Source organism: Oncorhynchus clarkii, chromosome 23 (genome assembly GCF_045791955.1).
Source record: "Oncorhynchus clarkii lewisi isolate Uvic-CL-2024 chromosome 23, UVic_Ocla_1.0, whole genome shotgun sequence".
NCBI classification, from domain to species: domain Eukaryota; kingdom Metazoa; phylum Chordata; class Actinopteri; order Salmoniformes; family Salmonidae; genus Oncorhynchus; species Oncorhynchus clarkii.
In genome coordinates, this window is record NC_092169.1 from 49,668,256 (window position 1) to 49,691,414 (window position 23,159).

The 23,159-nt window shown below is 47.4% G+C and overlaps 1 protein-coding gene across 3 annotated transcripts in view; it reads right to left on the reverse strand.

Annotated features, from left to right (window-relative positions):
- LOC139381208 (proteasome activator complex subunit 4B-like) overlaps positions 1–23,159 on the reverse strand; it is a 107,889-nt gene that overhangs the window by 37,781 nt on the left and 46,949 nt on the right. For all 3 annotated transcript variants that reach the window (XM_071124655.1, XM_071124656.1, XM_071124657.1), the window contains 10 exons: positions 21,579–21,733; positions 15,667–15,729; positions 14,994–15,089; positions 9,628–9,759; positions 6,396–6,605; positions 6,074–6,210; positions 5,787–5,840; positions 2,054–2,183; positions 1,659–1,740; positions 84–307 (listed from right to left, as the gene is read on the reverse strand). In XM_071124655.1, the coding sequence (XP_070980756.1) occupies positions 84–307; positions 1,659–1,740; positions 2,054–2,183; positions 5,787–5,840; positions 6,074–6,210; positions 6,396–6,605; positions 9,628–9,759; positions 14,994–15,089; positions 15,667–15,729; positions 21,579–21,733 (1,283 nt within the window). The remainder of the gene's footprint in view (positions 1–83; positions 308–1,658; positions 1,741–2,053; positions 2,184–5,786; positions 5,841–6,073; positions 6,211–6,395; positions 6,606–9,627; positions 9,760–14,993; positions 15,090–15,666; positions 15,730–21,578; positions 21,734–23,159) is intronic.

Genomic DNA, 23,159 nt, shown 5'->3' on the forward strand with positions numbered 1-23,159 from the left:
GTGTAGGAGTGCACACTTCGGGACAAGGGTAGAGCACCGGACTGTGGCCATTGTGTGTGTGTGTGTGTGTGTCATCTCCTCACCTCTGTCATCTCCTCCCTGGTCAGTCCTTGTTTGGGCTGCTCCTCAGAAGGAGCGTACATCATGAGTTTCTGTGGCCAGCTGTAGTATCCCCAGTGGGTCTTCTCTACAAACGTACAGCCCTCCCAGTCCTGCTGGGTACGAGGCAGACTGCTACTGTTATACTGGAGCCACTGGTTATCAGGCCTGTCCCCTGCTATCAAACCAGCCAGCTCTTTCATACCACCTGGTAGAGGGAAGAGGAGGAAGAAGGAGAGAGGGAAGAGATATGACCATGAGGTTACTGTTATACTGGAGCCACTGGTTATCAGGCCTGTCCCCTGCAATCAGACCACTTGGTAGAGAGGGAGAGGTGGTGAGATAAGCTGCATGTATATATGTTACAGGGTTCTCAGAGGCAGTGGCAAGTTAAATTCAAGGACCTAAGTACTTTTTAAAGCATATAACATTTATCTTTAGGATCATCAATTTGTAGTCGTGAATATTATGTGATTGTTTCTAGTCGCCACCAGATGGCAGTATATCGCTACAACCTCATAACTACTGAACAAGTTCTATGCAATAATATGTTGTTTCAGTTACTACATACATGAGTGGTAAGTCAGCACTAATGACGATGTAATTTAAGTATTGATGAGCAGAGTTTTGGGATATGCCTACTCGTGAACACACATTTCCTATTCACATTACTACACAATTCCAGCTTAATGACTGTGCTTTAGACTGGCAGCTTTAGTGTTGCCGGTCAGGAGAAGAGCAGGTGGGCTGTGTGAAGAAAACGGCACATGAATGACAACCAGAATGGCAGTCACAATGTAGAACAGGCACTAGCGCAGAATGCAGCGTTGTCATTCCCCCTTCCTGTGGCTCTTCAGGGCTTATTCACCCAATGACAAACTTTGACTCATTTTTTGCACCTTACAAGGAGTGGGTTGGAGGGGTCCAGTGATGTAGTGGTGAGTAAACTACACTGAACAGAATTATCAACACAACATGTAAAGTGTTGGTCCAATGTTTCATGAGCTGAAATAAAAGATTCCAGAATTGTTCAAGGCAGAATTGAATCTACATTGTCCATTTCAGCTGTGGATGTGAGGTTTGGCCTGGCTGAGTGGCATTGTGGGTGGAATGAGCGAGCCCGCCTGGCAAACAGAGCTAAACACGTGGGGAAATACAACTCGCTAGTCTGCCTGGAAATTCATTTGCAAGACCAATACATTTTTCTAATATTTTTCATAAATATATTTGAAAATGATCTGTTCTCACCTCATTTTAACTGAGGTCTGATTATCAAGGTATTCCGGTACTTGAATTTCAGAGTGCCAAATTCAAGTACTTTAAGCACCTTGTGTGAATCCTGCTGTTATAAATCTGACCTGGGGTCAAATAGTATTTGTTTTCTTTCAAATGCTTTGATTCAGCCTGCCTGGAGTGCCAGGTGGACAGGGTTTGCAATTTTGGGACTATTCCTTTGGTTCCACAGCACCAGAGCAAACACAATCAACTGCAGCTCAAAACAAATATGATTTAAACCCAGGTAAAAGGACTGGTGAGGAGACAAAGTGCAGGTTACTTACAGAGCGTGTTGGGGCTGACTGGTACTTTTCTGTGTGGCCTCTTGAGTTGCTTCATGATCCCTGCCACAGCTGATATCGCCACCTAGTGGGGAAATAAATACATGTATAAAGATGTTTCTATCTTACAATGAAATACCATAATGATTAAAGTCCTCAGCAGAGGTGAGAATATACATGTATGAAGATAAGTGTATTTGTGTGAGAAACGTTATTGACTGCTGCCATCTGAATGAAACTGAACACATGACTGAGTGTCAGTGATTCTACGTGTGTATGGACAGAGAGTGTATGGACAGAGAGTGTATGGACAGAGAGTGTATGGACAGAGAGTGTATGGACAGAGAGTGTATGGACAGAGAGTGTATGGACAGAGTGGTTGCTGTGGCAGTGCCCACCTTGCGGACCAGGAGGGAGTCATGGTTGAGGCTCTTGACGAAGAAAAGGACAGCGGGGGAGGGGAGGGGGTGGTCATCTCTCAGTAACAGAGACATGAAGCCAATGGCAATGTGCTCAAACTTCCAGGGCCTGCAACATGAAGCAGGTGTGTTCAGGAGGTGGAAAACTTTTGAAACAGAGGTACTGCCTGAAGTCTGAATAGGAACAGACATTTTGGTATTTAGTGGAATTTAAAATGTTGAAGATAGAAATGTAAGAAATAGAGCCGACAAGATATTATTGTAACGTCTGTCATCGGGACGAGCTGAACCCGCAGGCCTCAGTCTGTCATCGGGACGAGCTGAACCCGCAGGCCTCAGTCAGTCATCGGGACGAGCTGAACCCGCAGGCCTCAGTCAGTCATCGGGACGAGCTCCGCAGGCCTCAGTCAGTCATCGGGACGAGCTGAACCCGCAGGCCTCAGTCAGTCATCGGGACGAGCTGAACCCGCAGGCCTCAGTCAGTCATCGGGACGAGCTGAACCCGCAGGCCTCAGTCAGTCATCGGGACGAGCTGAACCCGCAGGCCTCAGTCAGTCATCGGGACGAGCTGAACCCGCAGGCCTCAGTCAGTCATCGGGACGAGCTGAACCCGCAGGCCTCAGTCAGTCATCGGGACGAGCTGAACCCGCAGGCCTCAGTCAGTCATCGGGACGAGCTGAACCCGCAGGCCTCAGTCAGTCATCGGGACGAGCTGAACCCGCAGGCCTCAGTCAGTCATCGGGACGAGCTGAACCCGCAGGCCTCAGTCAGTCATCGGGACGAGCTGAACCCGCAGGCCTCAGTCAGTCATCGGGACGAGCTGAACCCGCAGGCCTCAGTCAGTCATCGGGACGAGCTGAACCCGCAGGCCTCAGTCAGTCATCGGGACGAGCTGAACCCGCAGGCCTCAGTCAGTCATCGGGACGAGCTGAACCCGCAGGCCTCAGTCAGTCATCGGGACGAGCTGAACCCGCAGGCCTCAGTCAGTCATCGGGACGAGCTGAACCCGCAGGCCTCAGTCAGTCATCGGGACGAGCTGAACCCGCAGGCCTCAGTCAGTCATCGGGACGAGCTGAACCCGCAGGCCTCAGTCAGTCATCGGGACGAGCTGAACCCGCAGGCCTCAGTCAGTCATCGGGACGAGCTGAACCCGCAGGCCTCAGTCAGTCATCGGGACGAGCTGAACCCGCAGGCCTCAGTCAGTCATCGGGACGAGCTGAACCCGCAGGCCTCAGTCAGTCATCGGGACGAGCTGAACCCGCAGGCCTCAGTCAGTCATCGGGACGAGCTGAACCCGCAGGCCTCAGTCAGTCATCGGGACGAGCTGAACCCGCAGGCCTCAGTCAGTCATCGGGACGAGCTGAACCCGCAGGCCTCAGTCAGTCATCGGGACGAGCTGAACCCGCAGGCCTCAGTCAGTCATCGGGACGAGCTGAACCCGCAGGCCTCAGTCAGTCATCGGGACGAGCTGAACCCGCAGGCCTCAGTCAGTCATCGGGACGAGCTGAACCCGCAGGCCTCAGTCAGTCATCGGGACGAGCTGAACCCGCAGGCCTCAGTCAGTCATCGGGACGAGCTGAACCCGCAGGCCTCAGTCAGTCATCGGGACGAGCTGAACCCGCAGGCCTCAGTCAGTCATCGGGACGAGCTGAACCCGCAGGCCTCAGTCAGTCATCGGGACGAGCTGAACCCGCAGGCCTCAGTCAGTCATCGGGACGAGCTGAACCCGCAGGCCTCAGTCAGTCATCGGGACGAGCTGAACCCGCAGGCCTCAGTCAGTCATCGGGACGAGCTGAACCCGCAGGCCTCAGTCAGTCATCGGGACGAGCTGAACCCGCAGGCCTCAGTCAGTCATCGGGACGAGCTGAACCCGCAGGCCTCAGTCAGTCATCGGGACGAGCTGAACCCGCAGGCCTCAGTCAGTCATCGGGACGAGCTGAACCCGCAGGCCTCAGTCAGTCATCGGGACGAGCTGAACCCGCAGGCCTCAGTCAGTCATCGGGACGAGCTGAACCCGCAGGCCTCAGTCAGTCATCGGGACGAGCTGAACCCGCAGGCCTCAGTCAGTCATCGGGACGAGCTGAACCCGCAGGCCTCAGTCAGTCATCGGGACGAGCTGAACCCGCAGGCCTCAGTCAGTCATCGGGACGAGCTGAACCCGCAGGCCTCAGTCAGTCATCGGGACGAGCTGAACCCGCAGGCCTCAGTCAGTCATCGGGACGAGCTGAACCCGCAGGCCTCAGTCAGTCATCGGGACGAGCTGAACCCGCAGGCCTCAGTCAGTCATCGGGACGAGCTGAACCCGCAGGCCTCAGTCATCGGGACGAGCTGAACCCGCAGGCCTCAGTCATCGGGACGAGCTGAACCCGCAGGCCTCAGTCATCGGGACGAGCTGAACCCGCAGGCCTCAGTCATCGGGACGAGCTGAACCCGCAGGCCTCAGTCATCGGGACGAGCTGAACCCGCAGGCCTCAGTCATCGGGACGAGCTGAACCCGCAGGCCTCAGTCATCGGGACGAGCTGAACCCGCAGGCCTCAGTCATCGGGACGAGCTGAACCCGCAGGCCTCAGTCATCGGGACGAGCTGAACCCGCAGGCCTCAGTCATCGGGACGAGCTGAACCCGCAGGCCTCAGTCATCGGGACGAGCTGAACCCGCAGGCCTCAGTCATCGGGACGAGCTGAACCCGCAGGCCTCAGTCATCGGGACGAGCTGAACCCGCAGGCCTCAGTCATCGGGACGAGCTGAACCCGCAGGCCTCAGTCATCGGGACGAGCTGAACCCGCAGGCCTCAGTCATCGGGACGAGCTGAACCCGCAGGCCTCAGTCATCGGGACGAGCTGAACCCGCAGGCCTCAGTCATCGGGACGAGCTGAACCCGCAGGCCTCAGTCATCGGGACGAGGTGAACCTACATGTTTCTGTCATTGGGATGAGGTGAACCTACATGTTTCTGTCATTGGGATGAGGTGAACCTACATGTCTCTGTCATTGGGATGAGGTGAACCTACATGTTTCTGTCATTGGGATGAGGTGAACCTACATGTCTCTGTCATTGGGATGAGGTGAACCTACATGTTTCTGTCATTGGGATGAGGTGAACCTACATGTCTCTGTCATTGGGATGAGGTGAACCTACATGTTTCTGTCATTGGGATGAGGTGAACCTAAATGTTTCTGTCATTGGGATGAGGTGAACCTACATGTTTCTGTCATTGGGATGAGGTGAACCTACATGTTTCTGTCATTGGGATGAGGTGAACCTAAATGTTTCTGTCATTGGGATGAGGTGAACCTAAATGTTTCTGTCATTGGGATGAGGTGAACCTACATGTTTCTGTCATTGGGATGAGGTGAACCTACATGTTTCTGTCATTGGGATGAGGTGAACCTACATGTTTCTGTCATTGGGATGGGGTGAACCTACATGTTTCTGTCATTGGGATGAGATGAACCTACATGTTTCTGTCATTGGGATGAGATGAACCTACATGTTTCTGTCATTGGGATGAGATGAACCTACATGTTTCTGTCATTGGGATGAGATGAACCTACATGTTTCTGTCATTGGGATGAGGTGAACCTACATGTTTCTGTCATTGGGATGAGGAACCTACATGTTTCTGTCATTGGGATGAGGTGAACCTACATGTTTCTGTCATTGGGATGAGGTGAACCTACATGTTTCTGTCATTGGGATGAGGTGAACCTACATGTTTCTGTCATTGAGGCGGTCCAGAAGTTCACCAACCAGCTTGTCATATTTCCTGAGGGAGACAGCACAGTAGTAGTTTGGAAAGTGTGTGGACATCATACTGTAGACATAACTGAGGGATTAGTTTAACAATGGGAACTGGTAGACCTTTGCTAGTGTAATAATACACCAATACAAATGCAAGTTGAAGATTTTGTACACAGTCCAACAACAGTATTGTAGTGTTTATTCATTAGCAGTGTCCAGCACTCTTCTTGCTGTCTGATAAAATAGATATGTACTCACTGTTCAGAGTCTAAGTTCTTCTCCTCCTGCTTCCTGAGGCCCTCTGCTTCTTCTTGGTCTGAGGGGACAGGTTCCGGGGGCAGAGGAACACCAGAGGTCTGGAGCTGCACCGCCACCGCACGGCATTCTGATGGGATCTACATTACAGTTAAGAGGTTTAATCATATATTATTATACATGTTATATAGGACGAGGTCTGGAGCTGCAGTAATGATGTCATGACGTTATTACTTTCACTTTACAATCAGGACATGGTGTCATTAAAACCCAGATGGTTGTATTGATAATTTTGACCAATGGAAAGGCAGGAAGAGACTCTTACAGCAAAGTCTATGCCGATGGTCTCGTACTGGCGGTGGATCTTGTCAGCGAGGTCGTCGAACAGGCGGACGATGGAGGGCTTCTCCAGGGACATAGCTGAGCTGAGTCCTGAGCGGACGATGGCAGGCCAGGTCAGGGTGATGCAGTCCCAGTCGTGCAGGTTGGCCAGGCACACCCCACTGTGGTTCCCCAAGAGACAGTATAAGGCACCCTAGAGAGAGAGAGAGAGAGAGAGAGCGAGAGTAGAGAGATCACGAGCGAGAGGAGAGAGAGCGCGAGAGGAGAGAGAGCACGAGCGGAGAGGAGAGAGCGTGAGCGGAGAGGAGAGAGCGAAAGGAGAGAGAGCATGAGCGGAGAGGAGAGAGCGAAAGGAGAGAGAGAGCGAGAGGAGAGAGAGCGGGAGGAGAGAGAGCGGGAGGAGAGAGAGCGCGCGAGAGGAGAGAGAGAGCGCGAGAGGAGAGAGAGAGCGCGAGAGGAGAGAGAGAGCGCGAGAGGAGAGAGAGAGCGCGAGAGGAGAGAGAGAGCGCGAGAGGAGAGAGAGAGCGCGAGAGGAGAGAGAGAGCGCGAGAGGAGAGAGAGAGCGAGAGAGGGCGGGAGGAGAGAGGGCGGGAGGAGAGAGGGCGGGAGGAGAGAGGGCGGGAGGAGAGAGGGCGGGAGGAGAGAGGGCGGGAGGAGAGAGGGCGAGAGGAGAGAGCGGAGAGAGAGATGAGGAAGGATAAAGACAATGAAGGATGGGGAAATAGAAGGAAGAGGGATCAGTTATTTACAGTGTGGTAAAAAAGTATTTAGTCAGCCAGCAATTGTGTAAGTTCTCCCACTTAAAAAGATGAGGCCTGTAATTTTCATCATAGGTACACTTCAACTATGACAGACATCAAATCCAGAAAATCACATTGTAGGATTTTTTATGAATTTATTTGCAAATTATGGTGGAAAATAAGTATTTGGTCAATAACAAAAGTTTATCTCAATACTTTGTTATATACCCTTTGTTGGCAATGACAGAGGTCAAACGTTTTCTGTAAGTCTTCACAAGGTTTTCACACACTGTTGCTGGTATTTTGGCCCATTCTTCCATGCAGATCTCCTCTAGAGCAGTGATGTTTTGGGGCTGTTGCTGGGCAACACGGACTTTCAACTCCCTTCAAAGATTTTATATGGGGTTGAGATCTGGAGACTGGCTAGGCCACTCCAGGACCTTGAAATGCTTCTTACGAAGCCACTCCTTCGTTGCCCGGGCGGTGTGTTTGGGATCATTGTCATGCTGAAAGACCCAGCCATGTTTCATCTCCAATGCCCTTGCTGATCGATGGAGGTTTTCACTCAAAATCTCACGATACATGGCCCCATTCATTCTTTCCTTTACATGGATCAGTCGCCCTGGTCCCTTTGCAGAAAAACAGCCCCAAAGCATGATGTTTCCACCCCCATGCTTCACAGTAGGTATGGTGTTCTTTGGATGAAACTCAGCATTCTTTGTCCTCTAAACACGACGAGTTGAGTTTTTACCAAAAAGTTATATTTTGGTTTCATCTGACCATATGACATTCTCCCAATCTTCTTCTGGATCATCCAAATGTTCTCTAGCAAACTTCAGATGGGCCTGGACATGTACTGGCTTAAGCAGGGGGACACGTCTGGCACTGCAGGATTTGAGTCCCTGGCGGCGTAGTGTGTTACTGATGGTAGGCTTTGTTACTTTGGTCCCAGCTCTCTGCAGGTCATTCACTATGTCCCCCCGTGTGGTTCTGGGAGTTTTGCTCACCGTTCTTGTGATCATTTTGAGCCCACGGGGTGAGATCTTGCGTGGAGCCCCAGATCGAGGGAGATTATCAGTGGTCTTTTATGTCTTCCATTTCCTAATAATTGGCACCACAGTTGATTTCTTCAAACCAAGCTGCTTACCTATTGCAGATTCAGTCTTCCCAGCCTGGTGCAGGTCTACAATTTTGTTTCTGTAACAGGTGCCATTAATACAGGTAAATAGTGGAGGACAGAGGAGCCTCTTAAAGAAGAAGTTACAGGTCTGTGAGAGCCAGAAATCTTGCTTGTTTGTAGGTGACCAAATACTTATTTTCCACCATAATTTGCAAATAAATTCATTAAAAATCCTACAATGTGATTTTCTGGATTTTGTTTTCTCATTTATCTGTCATAGTTGAAGTGTACCTATGATGAAAATTACAGACCTCTCTCATCTTTTTAAGTGGAAGAACTTGCTCAATTGGGGGCTGACTAAATACTTTTTTGCCCCATTGTATATTGAACAAAAATATAAACGCAACATGCAACAATTTCAAAGATTTATTAGGAAATCAGTCAATTGAAATGAATTCATTAGGCCCTAATCTATGGATTTCACATGACTGGGAATACAGATATGCATCTGTCGGTCAGACATCTTAAATGTCTTAAATTAAATCTTAAAAAATTGGCCTCACAATGGGCCTCATGATCTTGTCAGGATGTTTCTGTGCATTCAAATTGCCATTGATAAAATGCAATTGTGTTCCTTGCCCGTAGCTTATGCCTGGGGGCACTCTGTTCACATCAATAATCCGCTCGCCCACACGACGCCATACATGTGGTCCGCGGTTGTGAAGCCGGTTGCACATACGGACAAATTATCTAAAACAACGCTAGCGGCAGTGATTATGGTAAAGAAATATACATTAAATTCTCTGGCAACAGCTCTGGTGGACATTCCTGCAGTCAGCATGCCAATTGTACGCTCCTTGAAAACTTGAGATCTGTGGCATTGTGCTGTGTGACAGAACTGCACATTTTACAGTGGCCTTTTATTGTCCCCAGTACAAAGTGCAGCTGTGTAATTATCATGCTATTTAATAAGCTTATTGATATCCCACATTTGTCAGGTGGATGTGTTATCTTGACAAAAGGGAAATGCTCACTAACAGGGATGTAAACAAATTTCTGCACAACATCTGTGAGAAATAAGCTTTTTGTGCATATGGAACATTTCTGTGATCTTTTATTGCAGCTCATGAAACCAACACTTTACATGTTGCGTTTAAAGTTTTTGTTCATTGTATAACATTCATTAAATCAGTCAGTCAAACAATAATTTAGTCAGCTGATTGATCAATAAATTACTCAATCAATCGAGACAGGACAGAGAGCGAGACAGGACAGAGAGCGAGACAGGACAGAGAGCGAGACAGGACAGAGAGCGAGACAGGACAGAGAGCGAGACAGGACAGAGACAGTCCTACTTTGAACTGCTGCTGTGTGACGTCGGACCGGTCTGGTTCCAGGAACTCCAGCACACGGGGGATCACGTCCCTGCAGCAGAAGTTATAGGTTCCCAGAGCCGTGAACAGCACACTCTGAGCCCGGCTACGCACCTGGAGGAGCACACATGGGGGGAGAGACACTCAAATGGTGTTTCTTTCTTAATACATTTTCCTTGATTCCTTCCTTGCATCCTCTCTCCTCGCCACTTCCTCAAATTAACTAAAGAGAAAACCCATTGTTCAGACTTAAAATTATCCTCCAATATGTTTTGAGGTACAATATATGATATTATATATGCCATTTACAGACATGCCAACCCTGTCCCAATTTTTAGAGTACCAGAAGGGTGTGGCATGCGCTGTTTGTGAGTCTGATCGCAATTATAGAATTGTACCAAATCAGGCCTATAAAAACGCTGGAATACTTTCTTTCTTGACAGCATTCCATTTAAACATATGGTAAAAGTCACTAACAAGATGCAATTAGAAAGAACACAAAAGGCCGTTATTCTGGAGCTTTTTTTAAAATTTTATTAAACAAATAAATTATTTGTTTAGGTTTAGGTACAAAATGTACAAAAGTCTTATACACTATTATTATTTATTCAACTCTGATATGATAAGAACAAATGTTTGAAGAACAGCATCAGCATCAAATAAACATGTTACCCATAATAAAAAACAAAAAGCTATTATAGGAAACAGTGGGTGAGAACAAATCACCTGGAGACCTTCAAATGTTCAGGAAATCATTTCCCTAGACAGATTTGCCTGGTATAGTTGAAGTTGGAAGATAACAAACTCTTTGGTTGGAGTCATTAAAACTTGTTTTTCAACCACTCCACAAATGTCTTATTAACCTCTCTGGGGTAGGGGGCAGTATTTTGACATCTGGATGCAAAGCGTTTCCAGGCTAGGATATGCATATAATTGGTAGATTTGGATAGAAGACACTCTAAAGTTTCTAAAACTGTTAAAATAATGTCTGTGAGTATAACAGAACTGATATGGCAGGCGAAACCCCGAGGACAAATCATCCCCCCAAAAAACTATTCAGCTTACCACTATTTTCAATGGCTAGTATTTTAATGATATGGCCAAGTCCTCCCAGATTGCAGATCCTGTGGCTTCCACTAGATGTCAACAGTCTTTAGAAAGAGTTTCAGGCTGGTTTTGGGAAAAATTACCCAGAAATTGTAGTTTTTCTAGGTGGCTCCCATTTTGGCTGTAGTGTTTTCAAATGCGTGGAGGAAAGTGCATTCTTTCTTATTTATCTCCGGTAATGAACATACTATTCTCCATCTTAAATGTTATCGTTTATTTGCAAATTAGGATACCTAAGGTTTGATTATAAATGTTTGACTTATTTGGAAAAGTTTATTAGTAACATTTGGGATTAATTTTGTATGCATTATGATGGAGGGAAACTGGGTGGATTATTAACCTCTTGAAACTAGGGGGCACTATTTTTATTTTTGGAAAAATAACATTCCCAAAGTAAACCGCCTATTTCTCAGGACCAGATGCTAGAATATGCATATAATAGATAGAAAACACTAAAGTTTCCAAAACTGTCAAAATATTGTCTGCGAGTATAACAGAACTGATATTGCAGGCGAAACCCTGAGGAAAATCCAATCAGGAAGTGCCTCTTATTTTGAAACCGTTGTGTTCCTATGCACCCCTATTGGCCATAGAAAGGGATATCAACCAGATTCCTTTTTCTACATATTCCCTAAGGTGTCTACAGCAACGTAGTTTCACGCCTTTATGTTGAAGAATGAGCGTAAATGACTACATTGCGTAAGTGGCCAGCCGAGGGCTCTGAGTGATTCTTGCGTAAAAGATAAAGGTAGTCATTTTTCCTCTCGCTCCTACTGAAAAGCCAATTGTCCCGGTTGATATATTATCAGATAGATATTTGAAAAACACCTTGAGGATTGATTATAAAAAAACGTTTGCCATGTTTCTGTCGATATTATGGATATAATTTGGATTTTTTTTTTCGGCGTTGTCGTGACCGCTATGTCCGGTGGATTTCTCAACATAACGTGACCAACAAACGGAGGTATTTTGGGTATATATCCTCTCGTTGTAGAATCAGATTTCCGACATCAAAAAATTGGCATGGCTCTCTGTAAAAAGTATGCTTAGATTTTTGATACAGGATCTGTGAGAAATTTCAAGACTTTCTCAGGTTTGGTAAGATCTTTTGGTCCTTCTTTTACTTTCTTTTCTGCCACTTTGTCCCCGATATCCCTTTGCTTGAACAGAGTCAGGTCGAAGATTTTGTCAGAAGGTCCACATTTGATGGAGGATGGCGTGACTGATTCCAAAAGAGCCAGATGAGGGCTCGGGTGAGAGCTTTGTGGATTCAGGTGGGGGCTCGGAGGAGCCAGGCGGGGGATTTGTAGAGCCAGGCGGGGGATTTGTAGAGCAAGGCGGGGGCTTTTTAGAGTCAAGCGGGGGCTTTGTAGAGTCAGGCGGGGGCTTTGTAGAGCCAGGCGGGGGCTTTGTAGAGTCAGACTGGGGCTTTGCAGAGCCAGGCGGGGGATTTGTAGAGCCAGGTGGGGGATTTGTAGAGCCAGGCGGGGGATTTGTAGAGCCAGGCGGGGGCTTTGTAGAGCCAGGCGGGGGCTTTGTAGAGCCAGGCGGGGGCTTTGTAGAGCCAGGCGGGGTCTTTGTAGAGCCAGGCGGGGGCTTTGTAGAGCCAGGCGGGGGCTTTGTAGAGCCAGGCGGGGGCTTTGTAGAGCCAGGCTGGGGCTTTGTAGAGCCAGGCTGGGGCTTTGCAGAGCCAGGCTGGGGCTTTGCAGAGCCAGGCTGGGGCTTTGCAGAGCCAGGCTGGGGCTTTGCAGAGCCAGGCTGGGGCTTTGCAGAGCCAGGCTGGGGCTTTGCAGAGCCAGGTTGGGGCTTTGTAGAGCCAGGTTGGGGCTTGAGCTGTGGCATTGTGGTGGTGGAAGAGGAAAACCTCTTGGGCTGCCTAGCAGAGGGCTCAAGTGATGACGAGGAGGAGGATGTGGCTGTTGTGGTGGAGCTTGGGGGAACGGTGGACATCTTTCCCGATACCTCATCGGCAAAGAACACTGCGAGGGGATCCCATTGCTGCAGAAGGCGGTTGATACACTGGCCAAGGGACAACCATCTTGTAGATAGATACCAGCTTCAAAATCTTCCTGACATCAGTGTCACACAGGATCTGTAGGTCACCCAGAGAAGCCTTCCTCTTGCTACACTTGTCGAGATAGTAAAAGATGGTTAAGAGAAAGTCTTCAGTATTAACACTGAGCTGCCTCAACGCCCTCTCTGCAGCTATGTGTATCAAATGGCAACCAAGTACACATTTTCATTTAGGGTCTTCAGAAGTGCTGCCACCCCTAAAACCCAGACCTTACATGACAGCAGCATTATCTGCTGCAAAACTCACACAATTGGATCACGGAACGCTCCTCTTCTTCATTTAAGTGTCAATTATGTAAAATATAGCTCTTCCTGTAGACTCCCTCAATTCACATAGCTTAAGCAATAACTATTAAAATCAAATCAAATGTATTTGTCACATACACAGGTATTAATGCAAATGTAGCGAAATGCTTGTGCTTCTAGTTCCGACAATGCAGTAATATCTAACAAGTAATATAACCTAACAATTTCACAACTACCTTATACACACACAAGTGTAAAGGAATGAATACGAATATGTACATACAAATATATAAATGAGTGATGGCTGAACGGCATAGGCAAGATGCAGTGGATGGTATACAGTATACACATATGAGATGAGTAATGTGGGGTATGAGAACATTATATAAAGTGGCATTGTTTAAAGTGGCTAGCGATACATTCAATTATATAAAGATGGCAAGATGCAGTAGATGGTATAGCGTACATTATATACATATGAGATGAGTAATGTAGGGTAAGTAAATATTATATAATATAAAGTGGCTAGTGATACATGTATTACATAAAGATGGCAAGATGCAGTAGATGGTATAGAGTGCAGTATATACATATGAGATGAGTAATGTAGGGTAAGTAAATATTATATAATATAAAGTGGCTAGTGATAAATTGATTACATCAATTTTTCCATTATTAAAGTGCTGGAGTTGTGGCAGTATGTTGGCAGCAGCCACTCAATGTTAGTGACGGCTGTTTAACAGTCTGATGGCCTTGAGACAGAAGCTGTTCTTCAGTCTCTCGGTCCCCGCTTTGATGCACCTGTACTGACCTCGCCTTCTGGATGATAGCGGGGTGAACAGGCAGTGGCTCGGGTGGTGTAGGTGTCCTGGAGAGCAGGTAGTTTGTGCAGGCCTCACTACCCTCTGGGGAGCCTTACGGTTGTGGGCGGAGCAGCTGCTGTACCAGGTGGTGATAAAGCCCGACAGGATGCTCTCGATTGTGCATCTGTAAAAGTTTGTAAGTGTTTTTGGTGACAAGCCAAATTTCTTCAGCCTCCTGAGCTTGAAGAGACGCTGCTGCGCCTTCTTCACGACGCTGTCTGTGTGGGTGGACCATTTCAGTTTGTCCGTGATGTGTACGCCGAGGAACTTAAAACCCTCCACCCTCTCCACTACTGTCCCGTCAATGTAGATAGGGGGCTGCTCCTTCTGCTGTTTCCTGAAGTCCATGATCATCTCCTTTGTTTTGTTGACATTGAGTGTGAGGTTACTTTCCTGACACCATTTTCCTGAACTCTAAAACAAACGTGTGGGGGAGTGAACTCTAAAACAAACGTGTGGGGGAGTGAACTCTAAAACAAACGTGTGGGGGAGTGAACTCTAAAACAAACGTGTGGGGGAGTGAACTCTAAAACAAAAGTGTGGGGGAGTGAACTCTAAAACAAACGTGTGGGGGAGTGAACTCTAAAACAAACGTGTGGGGGAGTGAACTCTAAAACAAACGTGTGGGGGAGTGAACTCTAAAACAAACGTGTGGGGGAGTGAACTTTAAAACAAACGTGTGGGTGGGAGTGAACTCTAAAACAAACGTGTGGGTGGGAGTGAACTCTAAAACAAACGTGTGGGTGGGAGTGAACTCTAAAACAAACGTGTGGGGGAGTGAACTCTAAAACAAACGTGTGGGGGAGTGAACTCTAAAACAAACGTGTGGGGGAGTGAACTCTAAAACAAACGTGTGGGGGAGTGAACTCTAAAACAAACGTGTGGGGGAGTGAACTCTAAAACAAACGTGTGGGGGAGTGAACTCTAAAACAAACGTGTGGGGGAGTGAACTCTAAAACAAACGTGTGGGGGAGTGAACTCTAAAACAAACGTGTGTGGGAGTGAACTCTAAAACAAACGTGTGGGGGAGTGAACTCTAAAACAGTGAACTGGGCTAACCTGACTGTAGGTGCTGGTGGATAGCCTCAGCAGATCCCTCATCAGTTCCTGGTGGATACTCCTGTACTCACACCCCTCCACTGTTAGCTTACGAAGCTGGACAACACAAAACACATGACAGTTAAACAGCAGCTGGGTTACTACCAGGGGTAATAGAAACACAGACAGATTATTCCATGACAGCAGCAGACACTTGAGAATGGATAGCACACACACACACAGAGCGAGAGAGAGACACAGAGCGAGAGAGAGACAGAGCGAGAGAGAGACAGAGCGAGAGAGAGACAGAGCGAGAGAGAGACAGAGCGAGAGAGAGACAGAGCGAGAGAGAGACAGAGCGAGAGAGAGACAGAGCGAGAGAGAGACAGAGCGAGAGAGAGACAAAGCGCCACAGAGCGAGAGCGCCACAGAGCGCCAGAGAGCGAGAGCGCCAGAGAGCGAGAGCGCCAGAGAGCGAGAGCGCCAGAGAGCGAGACAGAATGAGAGAGAGCGAGACAGAGAGCGAGAGAGAGCGCCAGAGAGCGAGACAGAGAGAGACAGAGAGAGACAGAGAGCGAGACAGAGAGAGAGACAGAGAGCGAGATAGAGAGCGAGATAGAGAGAGACAGAGAGAGAGACAGAGAGCGAGATAGAGAGCACCAGAGAGAGCCAGAGAGACCGACAGAGGTCCTACCTCATGCTGTAGCATAACTCTGTCGATCAGTAGGGCTCTGATGTGCTGCTTCCTGCCATGAAGCTTTAGGTGGAACAGGAGAAGAGAAATTAGTAACTACTGTCTAGACCAAGGCTGGGCCCTATTCCCTATGTAATGAACTACTGTCTAGACCAAGGCTGGGCCCGATTCCCTATGTAATGCACTACTGTCTAGACCAAGGCTGGGACCTATTCCCTATGTAATGAACTACTGTCTAGACCAAGGCTGGGACCTAATTCCCTATGTCTAGACCAAGGCTGGGCCCTATTCCCTATGTAATGAACTACTGTGTAGACCAAGGCTGGGCCATATTCCCTATGTAATGAACTACTGTCTAGACCAAGGCTGGGCCCTATTCCCTATGTAATGAACTACTGTCTAAACCAAGGCTGGGCCCTATTCCCTATGTAATGAACTACTGTCTAGACCAAGGCTGGGCCCCATTCCCTATGTAATGAACTACTGTCTAAACCAAGGCTGGGCCCCATTCCCTATGTAATGAACTACTGTCTAGACCAAGGCTGGGCCCTATTCCCTATGTAATGAACTACTGTCTAGACCAAGGCTGGGCCCTATTCCCTATGTAATGAACTACTGTCTAGACCAAGGCTGGGCCCCATTCCCTATGTAATGAACTACTGTCTAGACCAAGGCTGGGCCCTATTCCCTATGTAATGAACTACTGTCTAGACCAAGGCTGGGCCCTTTTCCCTATGTAATGAACTACTGTCTAAACCAAGGCTGGGACTTATTCCCTATGTAATGAACTACTGTCTAGACCAAGGCTGGGCCCTATTCCCTATATAATGAACTACTGTCTAGACCAAGGCTGGGCCCTATTCCCTATGTAATGAACTACTGTCTAGACCAAGGCTGGGAACAATTCCCTATGTCGAGACCAAGGCTGGGCCATATTCCCTATGTAATGAACTACTGTCTAGACCAAGGCTGGGCCCTATTCCCTATATAATGAACTACTGTCTAGACCAAGGCTGGGCCCTATTCCCTATGTAAATGCACTACTGTCTAGACCAAGGCTGGGACTTATTCCCTATGTAATGAACTACTGTCTAAACCAAGGCTGGGCCCTATTCCCTATATAATGAACTACTGTCTAGACCAAGGCTGGGCCCTATTCCCTATGTAAATGCACTACTGTCTAGACCAAGGCTGGGACTTATTCCCTATGTAATGAACTACTGTCTAGACCAAGGCTGGGCACTATTCCCTATGTAATGAACTACTGTCTAGACCAAGGCTGGGCCCTATTCCCTATGTAATGAACTACTGTCTAGACCAAGGCTGGGCCCTATTCCCTATGTAATGAACTACTGTCTAAACCAAGGCTGGGCCCTATTCCCTATGTAATTAACTACTGTCTAGACCAAGGCTGGGCCCTATTCCCTATGTAATGAACTACTGTCTAAACCAAGGCTGGGCCCTATTCCCTATGTAATGAACTACTGTCTAGACCAAGGCTGGGCCCTATTCCCTATGTAATGAACTACTGTCTAGACCAAGGCTGGGCCCTATTCCCTATGTAATGAACTACTGTCTAAACCAAGGCTGGGCCCTATTCCCTATGTAATGAACTACTGTGTAGACCAAGGCTGGGCCATATTCCCTATGTAATGAACTACTGTCTAGACCAAGGCTGGGCCCTATTCCCAATGTAATGAACTACTGTCTAGACCAAGGCTGGGCCATATTCCCTATATAATGAACTACTGTCTAGACCAAGGCTGGGCCCTATTCCCTATGTAATGAACTACTGTCTAGACCAAGGCTGGGCCCTATTCCCTATGTAATGAACTACTGTCTAAACCAAGGCTGGGCCCTATTAACTATGTAATGAACTACTGTCTAGACCAAGGCTGGGCCCTATTCCCTATGTAATGAACTACTGTCTAGACCAAGGCTGGGCCCTATTCCCTATGTAATGCACTACTGTCTAGACCAAGGCTGGGCCCTATTCCCTTTGTAATGAACTACTGTCTAAACCAAGGCTGGGCCCTATTCCCTATGTAATGAACTACTGTCTAGACCAAGGCTGGGCCCTATTCCCTATGTAATGAACTACTGTCTAGACCAAGGCTGGGCCCTATTCCCTATGTAATGAACTACTGTCTAGACTAAGGCTGGGCCCCATTCCCTATGTAATGAACTACTGTCTAGACCAAGGCTGGGCCCTATTCCCTATGTAATGCACTACTGTCTAGACCAAGGCTGGGCCCTATTCCCTATGTAATGAACTACTGTCTAGACCAAGGCTGGGACCTAATTCCCTATGTCTAGACCAAGGCTGGGCCCTATTCCCTATGTAATGAACTACTGTGTAGACCAAGGCTGGGCCATATTCCCTATGTAATGAACTACTGTCTAGACCAAGGCTGGGCCCTATTCCCTATGTAATGAACTACTGTCTAAACCAAGGCTGGGCCCTATTCCCTATGTAATGAACTACTGTCTAGACCAAGGCTGGGCCCTATTCCCTATGTAATGAACTACTGTCTAGACCAAGGCTGGGCCCTATTCCCTATGTAATGAACTACTGTCTAGACCAAGGCTGGGCCCCATTCCCTATGTAATGAACTACTGTCTAGACCAAGGCTGGGCCCTATTCCCTATGTAATGAACTACTGTCTAGACCAAGGCTGGGCCCTTTTCCCTATGTAATGAACTACTGTCTAAACCAAGGCTGGGCCCTATTCCCTATGTAATGAACTACTGTCTAGACCAAGGCTGGGCCCTATTCCCTATGTAATGAACTACTGTCTAGACCAAGGCTGGGCCCCATTCCCTATGTAATGAACTACTGTCTAGACCAAGGCTGGGCCCTATTCCCTATGTAATGAACTACTGTCTAGACCAAGGCTGGGCCCTATTCCCTATGTAATGAACTACTGTCTAGACCAAGGCTGGGCCCTATTCCCTATGTAATGAACTACTGTCTAGACCAAGGCTGGGCCCCATTCCCTATGTAATGAACTACTGTCTAGACCAAGGCTGGGCCCTATTCCCTATGTAATGCACTACTGTCTAGACCAAGGCTGGGCCCTTTTCCCTATGTAATGAACTACTGTCTAGACCAAGGCTGGGCCCTATTCCCTATGTAATGAACTACTGTCTAGACCAAGGCTGGGCCCTATTCTCTATGTAATGAACTAATGTCTAAACCAAGGCTGGGCCCTATTCCCTATGTAATGAACTACTGTCTAGACCAAGGCTGGGAACAATTCCCTATGTCTAGACCAAGGCTGGGCCATATTCCCTATGTAATGAACTACTGTCTAGACCAAGGCTGGGCCCCATTCCCTATATAATGAACTACTGTCTAGACCAAGGCTGGGCCCTATTCCCTATGTAATGCACTACTGTCTAGACCAAGGCTGGGCCCTTTTCCCTATGTAATGAACTACTGTCTAGACCAAGGCTGGGCCCTATTCCCTATGTAATGAACTACTGTCTAGACCAAGGCTGGGCCCTATTCTCTATGTAATGAACTAATGTCTAAACCAAGGCTGGGCCCTATTCCCTATGTAATGAACTACTGTCTAGACCAAGGCTGGGAACAATTCCCTATGTCTAGACCAAGGCTGGGCCATATTCCCTATGTAATGAACTACTGTCTAGACCAAGGCTGGGCCCTATTCCCTATATAATGAACTACTGTCTAGACCAAGGCTGGGCCCTATTCCCTATGTAAATGCACTACTGTCTAGACCAAGGCTGGGACTTATTCCCTATGTAATGAACTACTGTCTAGACCAAGGCTGGGCCCTATTCCCTATGTAATGAACTACTGTCTAGACCAAGGCTGGGCCCCATTCCCTATGTAATGAACTACTGTCTAGACCAAGGCTGGGCCCTATTCCCTATGTAATGCACTACTGTCTAGACCAAGGCTGGGCCCTATTCCCTATGTAATGAACTACTGTCTAGACCAAGGCTGGGACCTAATTCCCTATGTCTAGACCAAGGCTGGGCCCTATTCCCTATGTAATGAACTACTGTGTAGACCAAGGCTGGGCCATATTCCCTATGTAATGAACTACTGTCTAGACCAAGGCTGGGCCCTATTCCCTATGTAATGAACTACTGTCTAGACCAAGGCTGGGCCCTATTCCCTATGTAATGAACTACTGTCTAGACCAAGGCTGGGCCCTATTCCCTATGTAATGAACTACTGTCTAGACCAAGGCTGGGCCCTATTCCCTATGTAATGAACTACTGTCTAGACCAAGGCTGGGCCCCATTCCCTATGTAATGAACTACTGTCTAGACCAAGGCTGGGCCCTATTCCCTATGTAATGAACTACTGTCTAGACCAAGGCTGGGCCCTTTTCCCTATGTAATGAACTACTGTCTAAACCAAGGCTGGGCCCTATTCCCTATGTAATGAACTACTGTCTAGACCAAGGCTGGGCCCTATTCCCTATGTAATGAACTACTGTCTAGACCAAGGCTGGGCCCCATTCCATATGTAATGAACTACTGTCTAGACCAAGGCTGGGCCCTATTCCCTATGTAATGAACTACTGTCTAGACCAAGGCTGGGCCCTATTCCCTATGTAATGAACTACTGTCTAGACCAAGGCTGGGCCCTATTCCCTATGTAATGAACTACTGTCTAGACCAAGGCTGGGCCCTATTCCCTATGTAATGAACTACTGTCTAGACCAAGGCTGGGCCCTTTTCCCTATGTAATGAACTACTGTCTAAACCAAGGCTGGGCCCTATTCCCTATGTAATGAACTACTGTCTAGACCAAGGCTGGGCCCTATTCCCTATGTAATGAACTACTGTCTAGACCAAGGCTGGGCCCCATTCCATATGTAATGAACTACTGTCTAGACCAAGGCTGGGCCCTATTCCCTATGTAATGAACTACTGTCTAGACCAAGGCTGGGCCCTATTCCCTATGTAATGAACTACTGTCTAGACCAAGGCTGGGCCCTATTCCCTATGTAATGAACTACTGTCTAGACCAAGGCTGGGCCCCATTCCCTATGTAATGAACTACTGTCTAGACCAAGGCTGGTCCCTATTCCCTATGTAATGCACTACTGTCTAGACCAAGGCTGGGCCCTTTTCCCTATGTAATGAACTACTGTCTAGACCAAGGCTGGGCCCTATTCCCTATGTAATGAACTACTGTCTAGACCAAGGCTGGGCCCTATTCTCTATGTAATGAACTACTGTCTAAACCAAGGCTGGGCCCTATTCCCTATGTAATGAACTACTGTCTAGACCAAGGCTGGGACCTAATTCCCTATGTCTAGACCAAGGCTGGGCCATATTCCCTATGTAATGAACTACTGTCTAGACCAAGGCTGGGCCCTATTCCCTATATAATGAACTACTGTCTAGACCAAGGCTGGGCCCTATTCCCTATGTAAATGCACTATTGTCTAGACCAAGGCTGGGACTTATTCCCTATGTAATGAACTACTGTCTAGACCAAGGCTGGGCCCTATTCCCTATGTAATGAACTACTGTCTATACCAAGGCTGGGCCATATTCCCTATGTAATGAACTACTGTCTTGACCAAGGCTGGGCCCTATTCCCTATGTAATGAACTACTGTCTAGACCAAGGCTGGGCCCTATTCCCTATGTAATGAACTACTGTCTAGACCAAGGCTGGGCCCTATTCCCTATGTAATGAACTACTGTCTAGACCAAGGCTGGGCCCTATTCCCTATGTAATGCACTACTTTTGGCAAGGGCCTTGTACTGATCAGAAATCAACACTAAACTCTTACAAATATATGTTAGAAAAGTCTATGGGTGCCTTACATGACCAGCAGTCATTCATGGAAGAGAAATATGTCATTGAATCACACAAGTTCCACCACGGCTCCAGTAAGGCGTTCTAGTTATGTATCTCACCCTGTTCTCCATGGACTTCTTGACCAGGTTGAAGCTCTTCCAGCGAGAGTCAAACTCGTGTTTTTGGGAGCCTTTGAAGTGTAGCAGGTCACTGATGATCTTGATGATGGAGAATAGAGACTTGGTGTCATCCTCGGAGTGTTCCAGAATGTGACCTGGGGACATAAAACAGAACCAACCGCTACGTTGACATGAAGTGAAATTATCTATATCGGTTTTAGGGGTGGGTTTTAGGGGGCGGTTTTAGATGTCTTTGTTTAATTTTTTTTTTTAAATGTAACCTTTATTTAACCAGGAAAAGCCCATTGAGACCCAGAGTCTTTTTTTCAAGGGAGACGTGGCCAAGAAGGCAGAAACAACCACCACATTGCATAATTAAAACATACAACACAACATGACCCAGCCTAAAAAAAGCATTTACACCCCTCCGTAACAGTCTCCCATCAATATTTTACAATCATTCACTGGCACTAACATATCTAGGTGAAGCATGGATTGTAGACTATTCCATGCCTCTGGTGCACAAGAAGAGATAGCAGTCTTGCCTAATAATGTGAATGTCCTGGGGACTAAGTAGCAACCACCTAGCAGACCAGGTATGGTGACTGCTTGGGGTGAAGGAGACCAAACTACAGAAGTAAAGAGGGAGTTTACCCAAAATAGCTTTGTAGATGAACACATACACAACAAGTCAACATACTCAATTACAGAGAGAAAAGTGGCCTGAACAAGCTTCTTTCTAGTCATAAGTGGGAAGCAAGCCTTATTACGAAAATAAAAAACCCAATTTCAATTTAAGCTTTGTCACAAGATTATCCACATAAACTTTAAAGGACAACTTGTCATCCAACCAAATACCTAGGTATTTGTAAGATGACACTTTTTCAACGGATAAGCCACCAGATGTGACAATGCTAACCTTCTCTGGCTGAGTTCAAGCTCTGGTAAAGGTGATGAATTTAGTTTTTTGTACATTCTAAATCAGTTTGAGACCATAAAAGGGAGTCCTGCAGTGACTAAAAAGCAGTCTGGAGCACTTCAACAGCCTGAACCAGAGAAGGAGCACATGAATATATGACTGTATCATCGTCATAACTTTGCTGGTTGCATCCCATTTCACATATTAGCTCTTCATGTGAAGACAGTGATAAGACACAAAGACATTTAAAAAAAATTAAAAAACATTACATCTGGACAGCTTTACACTGTTAGTTACACCTGGGCAGCTTTACACTGTTAGTTACACCTGGACAGCTTTACACTGTTAGTTACACCTGGGCAGCTTTACACTGTTAGTTACACCTGGGCAGCTTTACACTGTTAGTTACACCTGGACAGCTTTACACTGTTAGTTACACCTGGGCAGCTTTACACTGTTAGTTTGTTATATCTGGAGTACTTCTCCTGTCCTATTCGGTGTCCTGTGTGAATCTAAGTGTGCGTTCTCTAATTCTCTCCTTCTCTCCTTCTCTCTTTCTCTCTCTCGGAGGACCTGAGCCCTAGGACCATGCCCCAGGACTACCTGACATGATGACTCCTTGCTGTCCCCAGTCCACCTGGCTGTGCTGCTGCTCCAGTTTC